A 16,407-nucleotide genomic window follows, 5' to 3' on the forward strand; every position below is an offset into this window, starting at 1 on the left:
CAGAAAGAGCTGCTCTCCAGCTAACTTGTGCCACTGGTGTTCTGCCATGTGTGGCCCCAGTGCACAGACCCTGAAGCCCAAATGATCCTGTCTAACAAGGCAAGAAGAATGGCAGTTGACAAATGGTGGCCGAGGTGACAAGAGCCTCTATTCTAGGAATGGCAGATCGTCTTGCCTCAACCTGTGAAAAGGGTCGTGATCCTTTGCTTACCACCAGGGGTCTGTGAAAAGCAGGGTGTGCTTTAACTACTTTTAATATTCATGGACAATATAGCCTAATCACTAGGTATCTGCATGGGGAATGGTTCCATGAGCCTTGTAGATGCTAAAATCTCCTTTATAAAATGGCTTAGCAGTTTTTACTTGAGTATTCTCCTCCCCTCCCCACCCACATACTTTAAATCCTAAGACGGTCTGCAGTGCCTAATACATGGGAAATAGTTGTTAAACTAGACTGTTTCCAGAACAGCAAGGAAAAGTCTGCCCATGCCCAGTAAAGACACTGCCACTGTAGACCAGTGCTGCTATGCATGAACGGGGCGTGAAACAAACCATGCTCAGACGCTGGCCTCACGGGTGACCTCTGGGACGCCAGGAGGAACATCAGGGTGTGCTTGTGTATAACTGCAGTCGCATCGAGTGCACTGGTGTGCTTAGTGTGTGCCAAACCCAAGTCTTGTGTCTTTGGAACTTTCTGGATGGTTTCTTTTCTTTATATAGTTTCCAGCCGTGGTGGCTTGCTTGCGCAGATGTGGACACAGCTGGCCAGCTCTTCAATGTGCTGAATGGCCAAGAGCAAAACTATGGAACTGGCTGCAGAGTGTGCAGATAACATATTGGTTTTTGGGCTTTTTTGTTTGTTTGTTTTTTAAGAGACCTGTGACAATATTCACAAGGACAGAAGTATGGAGCCGCCTCCCAAGGAGAGGGGATGCAATGGAAGCAACCTCGTCACAAACCTAGGGTATCTTTTATAACGTCTGCATGCTGCAGACGGAGCTCAGGACAACTGATGAAGTCCACGAAACACGAAGGGGTTTGTATCTAAGAGGGCCAGTCAGCGCTATGGAATTCCACCTTCTCTACACATTACACGATCTGCTACATTTTTATTAAAAACAAAAAAGAAAGTTTACATTTGTCCATAAAGCTGTACAGTCTTCCATATAAAAGCGCTATTATACAATTAGTAACCTTTGTCTTTTCTGTCAGAATAGCTTACAAACTTACCACTATTTCTTATTTTTACTTAATAAGAGAGACAGGCCTGCTCAACAGTCCAGCTCTAGGGTTTGTCATTTCTAAAGTGAACAAGGACAGTAAAGAATTGAAGATTTAAGCATGAGACCAGGAGGCAGCTTCTAAACGGCAGGCACCTGTGTGCGGACAAAACACAAGAACCATCTGGAACAATTCACAGCTTTGTTGTAGGCCACAGCTCTCAGGTCTGTGGGCCCAGAGTTAAGGTTAAAGCAAGAGAGACGAAGCCACCTGGGAAGGCTGTGCGAAGCTGGGGCCTGTCTGCCCGGGCAGGCAGAGAGTTTGGTAAATAGCACCTTTGAGCAGAAACTGAGGAGCTGAGAAATCTAGGACACAGGATGCCATGGCGGTGGAGAGAAACGGGGAAGGGAATCCTCACCAAGGGGTGACGGGCTAGCTCTAGCTCTGTCCTTCAGTTTGAGAGACTTGAGGCCTTCTAAGAAGCCCTCATCAGTGTCACTGAACCTGAAGGAAAGCCATTTCTTCCCAGTGTTTCCCAATTTTCTCCAACCCAGAACAGTAAATATTGCACACATCTACAAATAAATTTGGATTTTACTAAGAGAGAGAGAGAGGTAACCTCCCCCACAGGTGCTCTGAGCACCAAGGAGCTAAAGCTGTGCCCAAGGTTTGACTCTTCATGGCAGCCCTACAAGAATACCAGGTAGTCCTGCAGTGCACAGGTGCCCTCCCTGTGGCCCAGGAAGATCTCCGCAAGGCCCACCAGCCAGTCAGAACCCCTAGAAGAATGGGAAGAATGGGTCCCTAAAACCTACCAGGGCATCAGGAGGGGCTGGGAGGTCCGGTCTCAGAGCATCCTGGGACTATTGCACAGTGACTGAGAACGCTTGTCCTAGGAAATAGGGCCCTCCAGGACCCAACCGCAGGAAAGGGGAAAGAAAAAATGGGGAAGGTTGCTCTTGAAGAGAAGGCAGTAAGAAAGGACTTGGAGTTCCCTGGAGCTTTGAGCCACCTCTCAAAGGAATAGTGGTAGCAGCATTCAGACTGTCGTGTGGTTCCCAAAAGGAAGGACTGGGTCCAAAAGACCTACCCCCATTGGATACTCTTTGGGTCCCAAAATTCCATTGCAAATCATCCCTAAATTATTCACTATCCACCCATACAAAGCAGCACAGAGCAAAGCAAAGGTTTTGTGCAGGTCCTCTCCATCTTAGCCCCAAAGTCTTTGCGCGCCTGCCTTACATCCCACCCTCCAAAAAATGTTTAGACAGATTCCGGGCTGGGAAGCAAGCTCTTCAGGCCCCCAAGGGTAGACTCAGAAACGAGACACGGCTTCAAGAGACTGCTTAGAACAGAAGGGACAGGAGAGGCCTTTCAGTCTGCCCCTGATCTCAGCCGAAAAACAAAAGAGAAGATTAGGCAATGTAGTATTATTTAAGATCAGGCTTGAATGCCCCTGAGTAAGAGAGGGACCAGGCATACAGGCATCCCAGCTGGGACGGTAACCCAGAGCAGACCCTGACCCCTCTCATTCACAGTTGCTAACCTTGCTCCCTTCCACCACCTCCTGGGGGGATCAGCCAAGAATCCCCTTTTACCTTGGCTAGGCCAATCCCCAACCCATTCCCCTAGGCAAACACTGGCTCACAGATGCAATCAAGAACAGTTCTCTCCAAAGGCACCTGGGGAGGCCACTTCCAAGCAGCTCCCTTTAAAGAATTGTTTTTCTTTTTCTTTTTTTTTTAAAAAAAATCTTTTGGTTTTTTTCCTCTTTTCTTAAAAAAAAAAAAAAAAAACATGTATAAATAGCTCTTCATTTTAAAAATACAGTTCCCCAGGTTGAGGTATACGGTGGCCTGTTGTCAGGGCAGCATGAGAACAGTAGAGTGCCAGGGTCGGGTGGCTCCTATCTAGCTGGAGACGGCCATCACATAGTTCTTCGAGGGGCTGCTCCTGCCCAGCATCATCTGGTTCTTGCAGGTGAGGAGCCCATAGGAGGCAGCCACCGGGGCCTCCTCATACAGGACACAGATGGAGCCATCCTCCCCGATGCGGTAAGACACTTCATAGGGATCAACCCACAGGGTCAGCTCACTGGGCAGCAGCCGGTGCAGCTGGGGCTGGCTGAGTCCAATCTGGCTGGCCACCTTGCTGATGATGGGGTCCATCTTGTGGTTGATACGGATACAGCGATAGCCAGAACCTTTGGATGGTTTTTCTGGAAACCAGTGGTGTTTGTAATGATCTGTGGAAAAAAACAAGAGGAAGATGCGCCGTTAGAAAGCATTCTCTGATGTTTACCACAAGGGGAGGATGAGGGGAGAGGGCTGGGGAGGAGACTTCCTCTTCTCAGCGACAGTATTTAAGAGCCTCTCCTTAAACTCCCCCTGCCACTTAGAAAGATTCCTGGGTCCTTTCCAAGTTTTTGTACACTGGAAAGCAGCCCCAGAGCTTTCAGGTAGATGCTCTATGGTGGTCATGGATATTTTTGGCACAATCCTGTTTAAGGCAGGAAGGGCTAGCAAGAACCGGCAGGGCCTCTGACGACCAAGGCACTGAAATTTCAAAGCCGGTAGGTAAGCGGCCAATGTTGTTGGTTGCCCAACAAGTCACAAGGCCTCTCATCCCTTCCGCATCAGAAGAGTTTTGAGATCTTTAGCAAAGGTAAGGGGATAAAAAATGGTTTTGTTTTGATGAAACAGCTGTTGGTCCTCAGATCTGTGCCAACATGTTGAGAGATGGCTATCGCAGCCCAAGGCAACCAACCAGTTATAACAGCTGCGGACAGAGGCTAAAGGGTGGCTTATCACTCCTCCACCTCCGTCCCTCACACCCTGCCTCCATAACACACACACCCCCTCCCCGCCCTCGCAGTTGGCTAGGCTACCAGGCTCTTTTCTGTACTACAATAGGTGGCAGATGGTGAAGAGGGACCAAAAAAGAAAAAATACAAAGGGGGCCCAGATTACAACTTGCAGCGGGTAAACACGCGGCAGAATGGGCCTGTATGATGACAGGCTCAGGACTATACAGCAACAGTGGCTAGGACTCAAGAGTTGTCTAGAAAGTTCAATTGCGCATAAAAGTCGCACAGCTTGGCCTGGCTTCACATCCCCTGAGGGTCTGTTGTTCTCCAAGATTCGGAGATAAGGGTGAGCTCGGACTCTGAATACACACACACACTGACTTTTCTCATGGTGTTGTCAGGGTCTCAGAATGTACTCAAGGAAGAGGGTCGGAGCCTCGGGAGCGAGGCGGGGACTGGAGGGCTGGGAGACGGGGACTTAACCGAAGGGACAGAGGACCATCAGTGGCCTCAGAGATTAATTAGAGAAAGACATCTGAGACCCGGAGTTGTTCGCGTAGGGGTCCCCGTCACAGAACAGTGATAAAGACACCCCAGGCAAGAAGTGGCCGCGCCCGAGTGGTTCCAAGACCCCGACGTGTGCTCACCGGTCAGTGCGTCCTGGAGCGCCCTACTGAAAACCTTGAGTCTCTGCTCGCTCACGCAGCCCCGAGTCCTCAGGAGACTGGAGAGGAAACCCACGGCGGCGGCGATCTCCGGGAGCATGTCGGTTCTCTTCCCGTGGCTCATACCGGTGGCTGAGGAAGTAGCTGTATTAGAACGATGATGACGGTCTGGCCACCTCTCGGGCTCTGCCCGGACTTTCCCCGGGCTGCGCCTTTCATACCACTCGGGGAGGCGGGGAGCCGTCGGTGGCGCCCATTGGCCGACGCTGGCGGATGGGGGCGTGCCCCTCCGGTGTCTCGCCTCTCCCCTCCGCCTGCGCCCGCCCCTCTCCGCCCCGCCCGCCAGCTCGCCCGCGCCTCCCAGGCGCTGAGGTCATCGCTCACTGACGTCATTATTGGGAACAAGCACCGGACTCCCGTGCTGTGGGAGGCAGGCGGGAGAGGGCCTTGGACCTGGGCAGAGGAAGCGCGCTACACCGGGCATGCCCGGACGTCGTCTCTGCACAGCGCCAAAACCCAGGTTGCCTGCTGCCTCCTCCAGGATGCCCTCGCCGATGTTATTTCTCCCATGTCTCCTGACAGACACTGACAGAGCCGTTCACCCCCCTACCTGAACATCTCTGCCACTCATCCCCCCAGCTGATCAAAACGGGTTCCTCGTGTTTTCAGCAATGGGGATTGTATTCTTTTTGCTTCCATAATAATTCCACCTCCCCCAACAAATTCTGCTCTTCCTCTTCTGTAATTGCCTAAAAGTAATCAGCTCTCACTGTTTGGTGGGAGGAGTGTCGAGGAGAGTATTTTCTGTCCGTAGGGTTATTTTTCCAGCACTCACTTTCCTTTAAATGGCAGTGTCTGTGTGTGTGTGTGTGTGTGTGTGTGTGTGTGTGTGTGTGTGTGTGTGTGTGTGTGTGTTTAAGTAATCTGGTGTGAATTGTACAAAGTTTTCCATCAGTTCCCTGCCCCTCCCTCTTCCCTGATTGTTTTCCTTCCTTTTTGTGCACTGAGGCTTTTGTAAACACTAGCTCCCCAGAGGAAAGGCTTCAGGTCTGGCTTGTCTACACGCAGGGGCTCAGGGACTGGTGCCAGGAAGCTAGGCAGACTACTGAGTGGGGCAACTTGTCACCCACATCTCTGAGCCCTGCACAGGATGGGGCCTGAATTTAGCGCCATGGCTTGTGTAAAATCCTGTTTTCCCTGAGTTCTAAGCCAGGCTTCTCTCCCTGTATCCCTGGTCTGAGCCACCAGCTTCCCTACCTGGATCCTCTGTATCCACCCTACCCCATTTCCCTCTTCCCTTTTCTCTCCACTGTCTGTTTTGCTGCTTGTTTTTCTTCAGTGGACTTCCCATCAATACTTCTGTCCCTTTTCCCACATGCTCTATCCCTCCCTCTAAATGTCTAGTGCTCCCTCTAAAGCTACCTCCCTCCCTGTTCCCCCTTTCAGACAAAGCTACTGATCACTGTCCCTATAGCACCCAGACCCTCTTTTTGCTTCCTCAGACCTGGTCCCAAGACTGTTGGCTTCTTCATCCCTAAATAATCTCAGTGGGTTCCTTCCCCTCCCATGCCCAAAGCACCTTCCCGGAAAGAGTCTTTTTCTAAAGTGTCCATCTGCTTGCTCTTGCCTTGCTCAAACCATCTGAGACAACCCCTCCCCCCCTTGCCAGGTTGCCTGGACTCATTTGCCTGACCAGCAAGACATTTCATCATTTTCTACAAACGACCTACCTTTGTAGGTTCCTACCACTTTGTACTATAGGGTCCCTTTCGTCACTGTCAGAAGACAGTATCACGACAGCTCTGCCATCTGGGTCACAGAATTTCCCCCACTATTCACTTGTCTATAACATGGCCCTTATCTCACACACCATGGCTGTGTCTTTAACTCGGAGTACCTTCCTACCTCTTAGCCGCCAATGCATACTCCTGCAGATCCCTGAAACTTCACCTTGAAAACACATGCCATCCTCCCAATGCTGAACTGATGTTACCCCTGTGGTCACTTAGCTCATCACAAACTGGGGATCCTCCTGCCTCAGCCTTACAAGCAGGACCTCTCCCCCTGGCCCAGCATCAGTTTACAAGGGACTTGGGAGTGGGCTACTATGTTGTATGCCTCATATTTCCCGGACACCTCTCATTTTGAATGTTCTTCCTTCTGTTTCTCGGGGTGAATCAAAATGCCCTGGGACTCTAGCAATCTGGCATTAAACACACCCCTGGATGGCTTCTTCACTGCCCCTCCTCTAGGGCTGGGACAGGAAGGGTGAGGTGATTATTCCTGCTTTTTTTTTTTTTTAAACAGGAAGCAGGGCTGACCTTGTAGAAAGGTAACCTAGATGCAATGAACCAGAGAGGTCAGCTGTCAGCAAGGCCAGAATTGACCAAGGCTAGCCACCAAGGAAGGCAGCCGAATAGGTCAAAGCGCACAAGCCTGATCTGACTGGTTTGTTCAGTTCCTGAATTTGACACTCTTACTGTCATCTCCCAGAGTCTTTGGCTCGGGTTTGGTGTTCTGGGCCTAACATCCTATAACCAGATTAATGGAAAAAAGCTTTCTGCAACCCAAAACATCAGCCTTGTTTTTCTTTAACTCAAACATGCCCCTATGTGTATGTTCACATCTCTCTGCAGTTTATGCAGTGACCACTCAGTAGAGCCAGGACAGGATATAGCTTGCAGATTACAAATGTGGTGTTGTTGTCATTGGCTTCCCCAGTCCCTGCTGCTTGGCCACACAGGTAAGGTGTCCCCAACCCTGAAATCAATTCTAAGGCTAGGTGTGGTAGTAGCAATCACCTTTAATCACAGTACTCAGAGAGGCAGGGGCCAACCTGGTCTACCTGCAGAGTTCTAGGCCAGTCAGAGCTACACCTTGAAACCGTGTTACAAAACAAACAATTCTAGAACTTAAGTCCTGATTTGGGGGTGCTGCTGCAGCGTGGTATTATCCGCTGGGTTTCTGCAGAGACACCATTAGATTGTACTCTGATGCTGTAGTGCACCGTGCTCCCCAAGAACCAAAGGCAGGCCTCCTCCTTCCCGGCTTCTCTTCTCCTGAGCCTACAGAGTGGCTTAACTATCTTACTCTCAACATTCCCAAGTCACCACACAGAAGCAACATCTCCAAATCAGGATTTAAGTTCTAGAATCTTTTACTTTGTTTGTTTGTTTGTTTTGAAACATGTTCAACATGGCGAGCCTGGAACTCCATTGGTAGACCAGCTGGCCCCTGCCTCTCTGAGCACTGGAATTAAAGGTGTTGGCTGCCACTTAGGACTTAGGACTGATTTCTGATAGCATCAAATACATTACTTGAGTCCTAATTTTTAAAGAAATTCCTTTAAACTGCCTTTTAGTTGATGATAGCACCAGCTGTGGTGGCACACACTTTTAGCCCCAGCGCTGGGGAAACAGAGGAAGGCAGGTGTCTGTGAGTTCAAGGCCAGCCTGGTCTGCATAGAAGATTTTATACCACCTAGGGTTACATGGTGAGATCTGATCTCAAACATCAACAAAAACTAAACAAAGGGGGAAAGCTGGTCTAAGTTGATGGGAACGGGCAGAAGCTTCAAAGTAAAGGTGTCACTCCTCTTCTCTTCCAGGTCGCCACTGCCTCCTGTCCTTGGAGTGTTTTGGACACCAGAATAAGGAGAACGGCTCCGCTCTACCTCACCCTCTCTACCTCCTGCCATTCCTGCTTATGTCTTCTTCCCCATTCTTTTATTTATTCTTCTACCTGCATCTATGGGTTGTGTGGTGAGCATAAATGCTGACACACTGTGCTGACTATGACTCCATAGTTCAAGTCACTGGTGCCTCGGTGATAGCAGAGGTGAGGATGACCTTGGCTCTACACTTTATCTGCACCAGAAACTTCAATGCCATGTGATCCCAGATCTTCTTTTCCTCTGCTCTCAGTTCAGCATTCCATCCATTTGTCTGGCCTACCGGTGTGGATCATTGGAGAATGACATGACATTCCAAACTGCCCTCCTTAGGCCAAGGGACTCTGTCCTTCTGTCCCGGCCTTGTCTGTGAGGAAATCACACAGCTTCCTTGTTAGAAGCCACTAGTGGTATGTACTTCTGTGGGGGGCCTTGGGGCCTTGGCTCGGTTGTCAAGGTTACCTCTCCGTTCTTACCACATGTGGAAACCTGAGGCAAACTCGGTGGCTCTGCTGGCAGAGGCCGGGCTGAGCTATTCTGGGAGAATGACTTCAGCTCCCTCCCACACGGCACTATGTGTGATTCTGTTGGTCTCTCTGTGTATCAGTGTGGGCAGGAGGGTGGTATTTATAATTGAGTGAGTGTACGTATTAAAGTGTATGCGTGAGCTGGAGTTTGGCGGGAGTGAGGGAGTACAGGGTTGCTGTGTCCTGGTGTCTGGTGAAGCCTGCTCTTTGAAAGGGACTGGCCTTGGGGTGGGGGTGCTGAGTTTGCCTGGGTGTAGCTGCTGCAGATGCTAATTTGATCTCACTTCCCGACATCAACATCGCTAGCACCTTGCTATGCTGCCCAGAGCTGATAAGGCACATCACCAGGGTGGACCAGCTGCCTCTTCACCCCTCCTTAAGCAGACCGGAAGTACTGATGAATCCTTCCACACATCTCTACAAAGGGGGCTCTGCCCACTTCTCAAAAGCCGAACCCAAGGTCGTTCTAAGCCACCAGTCTGGGAGTTATCCTTGACATTCAGAAATAGGAATTAAGAGCAGAAGAAAATATCTTTGTCACCAAAGCCTATTCACAGGGAACTGGGGATGTGAGCTCTGCTTGCAAAGTCTGTCTTTCAACCTTTTCCTCGACCCAAAAGTGAACAGGGAGTTGGGACAGACGCAGACAGTGTACAGGGAACTGGGCAGTAAGCAGATCACTGGCCATCCGACTAAAGGAAGTTCAGACAAGGGCTTCCTCATTTGGGGGGTTTTGACGTATTTTAAACCCTAGAGAACCATTTTTGACAATGTGTTGAGGGCTGGAGAAGAGTCTGGAAGCTAGAGAGTAACCCATTCCATTATTTGTTCTGAAGACAGAAGCTGAGAACAGACCCACCTGTGCATGACTGCGTAGGCCAGGCAGCTTCATGAGAGGAGAGCCGCTGTCCAGAGCGTTGCTGAAGGGGATGTCTGCTCCAACGGGACCCAGGCACTCCCAGAACAGGTCACCTGTACATAAGGATGAAATCCAGCCACAGAAAATGGCCAGGTGACAGCTGCAAGTTCATCTTCAGAGTGACCAAAAAAGCTGGAGAGAGTCATGCCCAGCTGCTGCTCCCGGAGGCTGAGTAGGAAGAGACATGGCTGCCCTTGCTGCCATTGCTGTCTCAACCTGGGAGCCTTGCTGAGATGTGGGCAAAAATGTGAGTCAAGAAAGGCCACGACTCTCTCTACAGTATGGTTCTCTGGACTTCTTCCCAACTGGCTCACTGCCTCTACTTGAATCTCACCCCAGAGTTCACATGCAAAGATTACCAAACGCCAACCTGGATGCTGAGCTGCAGCCAGCACCCATCATTTCTGTGACAAGGAATGTCCTCAATCTCTCTTCCTCAGTTTTGCCATCTTTAAAGAGGGACTCCTAGGGTCCTGGGTAGATCAGAGGTGATACACAGAGAGCACCTAGCACAGGGCTTTCACGTCACGAACACCCAATAAACCACAGTTATTATTGGTATGGACTCACAAAGTATTTCTGGGAACTACGCAATTATTTTTTTTTCCTTCTTTTAAAAATTTCGGATGGAAAGGAGGCCTTACAGTGTGTGGGGGCAGTGACATACAGCTGCTTGTTGGCAGGGTTGCTACTAAAATCTCATTCTCTAACCCTAGTATCTAAGGCTCTTTTCATTAGGCCCAGTGCCCATCTTGCGGCTCTGGCCTCATTCTTTCATTTGTCCATTGACTTGAGGTTTATTTGTTGGGGAGCCTTGGGTTTCAGACTCTAGAAATGCAGTGATAGATCTGGGGGTTATTCTCAGCACTCAGAGGACCCAGGTGGGTGGGCACTGGAAGCTGAGTGCAAGAGATGATCACGTGGCATGTGGGGTCAGGGAACAAGGGAGCCACGAGAGAATGAATTCAGCATTTGGGTGAGGAGGTGTCCAGTTTTCTCTCTCACAGGAGAATCTTGAGGTTGAAAGACTCTGAGCCTCATGGGGCGAGATCTCCGTTTCAGAGCAAGGAGAGGATGGGAGGGCGGATACTGGTAAGACATCAAACCAAAGGGAACCTCAGAGAACCGCAGGCAAGACCTATGGTGACAAAGACAGTTCTGCCACCCGAATCTATGTGTTTGATGTGACAGAAAATCAGTCTCCCTCTGAGACAATGACAGCTACTCTAGCTAATGCAGAGAGATAGCAGCACGCTTAGATGGACTGAGGGTTTACAAAGAGTTTCTAGTTTAAGAAATGGAGGGATGGGGCTATTAGGAGAGGGACAGATGGGAATCAGACTGGCAGACAGCACACGTGGCCAGCAGCCCAGGACAAAAGCATTTGCCCTTTAGACAGTGACCAGCATATCAAAAAACAAACAAACAAACAAACAAACAAAAACAAAAACAAAAAAAACAAACAAAAACCAAAAAACAAACAAACAAAAAAGAGTCAAGTCCCAACCAGGCTCCAAAAATGGACACTGAGCCCAAGGGCCCAGGGAGAATAACCAGGATTCGAAGGTGAGACCCAGAGTGTTAGACAGGGCAAGAAAAAAAACCTCTAGTTCTGGGGGTGTAGCATCGTTGGTAGACTGCTTGCCTAGCCTGCAGAAAGTCCTGGGTTCATGCTCAGCACTGCCGGGGCATGGTAATAACCAGGTATCGTAATGCATGTCTATAATTCCAGCACTTGGAAGGTAAAGAGATATTCAGGGTCATCTTCAGCTTACAAAGCAAGTTCAAGGCCAGCCTGGGATACCTAAGAGCCTGTATCCAAACAAAAATTAGAAACAAAACTCTCCAGGAATAGCCACGTTTACTGTCATGGGCCAGCCAGAGCCTAGACGACTGCCAGGTGACCTCCATGTATTAAAGCTCTTCCAATGGTCTGTTTGTGCTCTTGCTCCCGGCCCAAATGCTGTGTGGTATTAGCTCTGGTGGCTCTAGCTCCATCACTGGAAGAGAGAGGCTAGAAAGTATCACACATTCATCTACATGGTCAGTAGGTACTCAGCCCTGCAGACTGGCTGTGTCACTCTCAGACGGGTCTGCTGCCCTGGGAGTTCCTCCTGGACTGCTATGCCCCAGTGCCTCAGTAGTGTCTAGGGGGAGGGGACATTCTGTTCCTGTGTTATGCAGGGGAAAAGAAAGCCGGCCTGGGGAGTGGGGGGTGGAGAACAGGGCGTGAGAGGGAACTGGGGAGAGACACAGACAGATGGCCAGACCAGTATTGGCTGGAAAAATCCTAGTTGTATGTTTTTCCTCCTGTGACTCCCTAGGTGTACCTAGGAACAAAAGGGGGGAACTGTCTGCTAAAAGTCTGTCATCCTCGAAGCCTCGAGAACGGGACCTCCCACACCTCCACTTCATGGGCCTTCTGCAATGGTCTTGCGAAGGTGTGACCGCAAGTGCTGGAGACTCACTAGGGAACACATGGACTTCGGGGCAGCAGCAGATCTGAAGCTGGATTTACTGCCTCTTTGCAAACTTAGAGGACAGACCCCTTGTAAAGCCCCTCTCCTCCTTCCTGGGGGCCCAGGGCAGACTCACTTCATCTCCAGACAGAAAACAAGAAGAGAGGCCCTGAGACTGGTGAAGTGACCCCAGATGTTGCTCGGCTGGGCCTCCTGGGGCTTGAGTGTCTGGGACAAGCATCTGTGAAGGACAGCGGGGGTAAAGAGTGGAAGAAACGTCTCCTGAAATGGCTACGCCTGGGCAGGAACAGAGGGAGGGATCCTACGGCAGCTTCTCCCCTTCTGCCGCCTGGCTCTGGGCCACGGTATCTCTTTACAGCATGGCAGGCTTAGGTCCAGGAAAGGCCAAGCACCCGATCCATGTGGGTCAGAGGAAGGAGTCCAGAGACAGGGAGAGATGGCTGGACTGGCAGTCTCCTCCCGCACCTCAGTCGGCTTATCTGTAAGGAGAGAGTATTGGGCTAGGAGATCTGCCGCCGGCTCAGCTTTAATCTGCCATCTGCGGTCCACACTGACCACGCCTGGGCCCCAGCAGAATATGAGATCCCTCGCTGTAGAGACAGAAATCTCCCCCATCAGGACAGATATTCTGCTGGCCACTTCCTGAGCTGATCTCTGATAGCCAGTGCAAGGCTCCGGCTCTGCAGCCATTCACTGCAGAGGAATTCCTGTGGGAAGCCCTCCCTGTCTACTCTTCCCTCAGTCAGAGTCCTTAGCCACCAGCCTAGTCTGTCTCTTTCCTGCTCGAATGCCTTCACGGGCTCCTACGGGCTCCTACAAGGGTCAAAGTTTAGTTCTTCGTTTTGCCTCTAAGGGCTTTATAGGCTGGCCCAGGGTGTGTTTTCAGACATATCCTTTGAACTTTGATAGCATGATACTCTCATCCACGTACTTCATCCTGCCCATTAAGGTGGGGAAAGGTAGGGAGGGTTCTGCGTACCATCTTCCCACCTCCACCACCAAGAATCAGATTGTTAGCTGGGTGGTGGTAGTGCTCGCCTTTAATTCCATTGCTCAGGAGACACAGACGTTGGTCTCTGAGTTCAAGGCCAGCCTGGTCTACAGAGTGAGTTCCTGGACAGTCAGGGCTACACAGAGAAACCCAGTCTTGAACCCTCAGCCCCCAAGAAATAATTAAAAGAAAGGAATCAGGTTGTCATTGGTGGTATGTCTCTAGATTCAGAATAGGAGGTCTGGACTGCTTGCTCCATTCATCTTGTTTTTGTGATCATTGCCCCTGATGGACTGTAACGTGACTTGTGAGCGGACAGACTTTGTGATTCGTTTGCTCCATCACAGAGACTAGTGCACATCCCTTGGAGCCACACTGCCGGGTCCAAGTGCTAGCTCTGTGCTCACAAGCAAGTTATCAAGGCTCTCAGTGTGCTTATCTGTTTAATGGGGCTAAAAATGACTGCTCTTACTTCAGTGTGGTCAGAGTTTACAGTGCCTAGAATACTGTCTACCCCATAATAATCAGTGGATGCTATTCGCATTTTATTTATTTATTTATTTATTTATTTATTTTTCTAAACAGGGTTTCTCTGTATAGCTCTGGTTGTCCTAGTACTTGCTCTGTAGACCAGGCTGGCTTCAAACTCACAGAGATCCACCTGCCTCTGCCTCCTAGTTCTGGGATTAAAGGTGCACAACACTACACCCAGTCTCACATTTAAAATGCTTTAAAGAATTGAATTTATTTCTTTACTATGTAAGAGTGCTTGCCCTGCATGCTAGCCTGTGACATTATTCCCACTTTTTGTCATTTGTCTGCTTATTGGTGGGAAAGGGTGAGGACATGCTAACCATTAATATTGTCATTCATTCATTCATTCATTCAGACAGAGGCTCATGTAGTCTTAGCTGGCTTGGAACTTTTCAGATAATTGAGGATGTGTTTGAACTTCCGATTCTCCTGTCTTACCTCTTGACTGCTGCTATTACAAGCATTTGCCACCATGACCAGTTTGTGCAGAACTGGGGATCAAACCCAGGGCTTCTGTAGACTAGGCAAGCACTCTGCCAACACATATATCTTCAGCCCCGTGTTTAGTGAGAAAGGGTCTCACCTGGTACCCTAGTCTGATCTTAAACTCAAAACAAAGACTCTCTCCCCTTCAACCTGGCTGCCAGGCTCAGGCCTGGGCTAGGGCAGGAAATCGATCTTCCCTAAGCATAAGGCGGCTTGCCAATGGGTTCTACCAGCAGAACTTCTGTTTGTAGAGGTTTCTGTCCCCAGGTGCTGAGAGTAAAGGTGGGAGCCCACATCCCCAGCTTTGGTTTGTCCTAAGAAGACTCTGCAGCAGCTTAAAATACTGACTCACATAGAAACTAGAAATAATTATATTATATAAAATATAATAATTTAAACATATATATGCTTATATTAAACATTAAGATAGTGAGGTGAGAGAGGAAGTAGGCATTTGCTGATTTGTTAGTATTAAACTCCTAAATCTATGTCTCAACTTCTAGGAAGCTAAGGCAAAGGAGAAATATATGCATTATATAGCTTTGTTATGAAACATAAGAAAACACTCAAGTTAGCCTGTTAAAATACCCAGGCCAAGGCTGATGCATTGTTTCAGCAATTAAAATGTTAGCTGTTTTTCCAGAGGTCCAGAGTTCAGTTTACAGTGCCTATGCTGGGTAGCTCACAACTTGTAACTCCAGCTCCAGGGGGTGCCTCTCTGATCATGTGCACACAAGTGGCATACACACACATGTGTGCATATGCGCGTGAGCGCGCACAAACACAAAACTAAAAAGCTTTAAAATACTTGGGTCAGTGATACGGTTCAGTGGAGTAAAGATGCTTACAACCGAGTATGATAAACTGAGTTCTAGACCTGGGACCCACGTGGTAAAGGAGATAACTCACTCCTGCAAGTTTCCCTCAGACCTTCACACATATGCTATGACTTGCATATACCCCACCCCCAAAAGGAATTCATGTGCAACCCTCTTGCCCCACTGGAATATTGGAGCAGAACAATCTTTTTTTTTTAATTAGGTATTTTCCTCGTTTACATTTCCAATGCTATCCCAAAAGTCCCCCATACCCACCCCCCCAATCCCCTACCCACCCACTCCCCCTTTTTGGCCCTGGCGTTCCCCTGTACTGGGGCATATAAAGTTTGCAAGTCCAAAGGGCCTCTCTTTCCAGTGATGGTCGACTAGGCCATCTTTTGATACATATGCAGCTAGAGACAAGAGCTCCGGGGTACTGGTTAGTTCATATTGTTGTTCCACCTATAGGGTTGCAGTTCCCTTTAGCTCCTTGGGTACTTTCTCTAGCTCCTCCATTGGGGGCCGTGTGATCCATCCAATAGCTGACTGTGAGGATCCACTTCTGTGTTTGCTAGGCCCCGGCATAGTCTCACAAGAGACAGCTATATCTGGGTCCTTACAGCAAAATCTTGCTAGTGTATGCAATGGTGTCAGCGTTTGGAAGCTGATTATGGGATGGATCCCTGGATATGGCAATCACTAGATGGTCCATCCTTTCGTCACAGCTCCAAATTTTGTCTCTGTAACTCCTTCCATGGGTGTTTTGTTCCCATTTCTAGGAAGGGGCAAAGTGTCCACACTTTGGTCTTCGTTCTTCTTGAGTTTCATGCGTTTAGCAAATTGTATGGAGCAGAGGAATCTAAAGTTACCCCTCACTTGGCTTTTAGTGTCATCCTTAATTGGGCTTTGGCCACTAATAAGGGACCATAATGATGTCAGGAGGCTTCAGAATCAGGACAATGGCATGGGGTAATAAACAAACATCTGTTCCATTCTAGCCCAGAGTTGTCTCCCCTTCTTCTTGGCTCAGGAACTCCGTGGAGTCAGGGATGAGCCCTGTTGGGGCAGAAATAGCCTGGTGCCCCAGGTGTCCAGCTGCTTTCTTCCAGCCAAAGACCAGGGCAGAGCAAGGGAAAACTCATAGCCAAGTTGAATGGACAGAGGAATTTGATTGACATCTAGAGTCTTTCTACTGAGCCTCCAAATCTGAAGTGTGTGAGGATCATAGTGGGGAAACAGGTAAGCAAGCGCCGAGAAAGACAGTCTCTCTTTGCCCAGCTTCTGAATCTA

At 49.3% G+C, this 16,407-nt stretch overlaps 1 protein-coding gene and 1 long non-coding RNA gene across 3 annotated transcripts; one reads left to right on the plus strand and one right to left on the minus strand.

Moving 5' to 3' along the window:
* Positions 1–627: 627 nt before the first annotated feature.
* Btg2 (BTG anti-proliferation factor 2) lies at positions 628–4,918 on the minus strand. The gene is made up of 2 exons (NM_007570.2): positions 4,675–4,918; positions 628–3,466 (listed from the first exon to the last, which is right to left on the minus strand). Exons 1-2 carry the CDS (start codon positions 4,814–4,816, stop codon positions 3,132–3,134), a joined length of 477 nt encoding a protein of 158 aa, NP_031596.1. The 5' UTR covers positions 4,817–4,918; the 3' UTR covers positions 628–3,131.
* Positions 4,919–8,218: 3,300 nt separating this feature from the next.
* Gm31974 lies at positions 8,219–10,373 on the plus strand. 2 transcript variants are annotated; one of them, XR_001779450.1, is made up of 3 exons: positions 8,219–8,529; positions 8,616–8,772; positions 9,726–10,373. It is a non-coding gene; the product is annotated as a predicted gene, 31974 (long non-coding RNA). The 2 variants fall into 2 exon arrangements; XR_878547.1 differs by having other exon boundaries at positions 8,219–8,772.
* The last annotated feature ends 6,034 nt before the right edge of the window (positions 10,374–16,407 follow it).

The sequence above is a fragment of the Mus musculus genome, chromosome 1 (assembly GCF_000001635.26).
Source record: "Mus musculus strain C57BL/6J chromosome 1, GRCm38.p6 C57BL/6J".
Taxonomy (NCBI): Eukaryota; Metazoa; Chordata; class Mammalia; order Rodentia; family Muridae; genus Mus; species Mus musculus.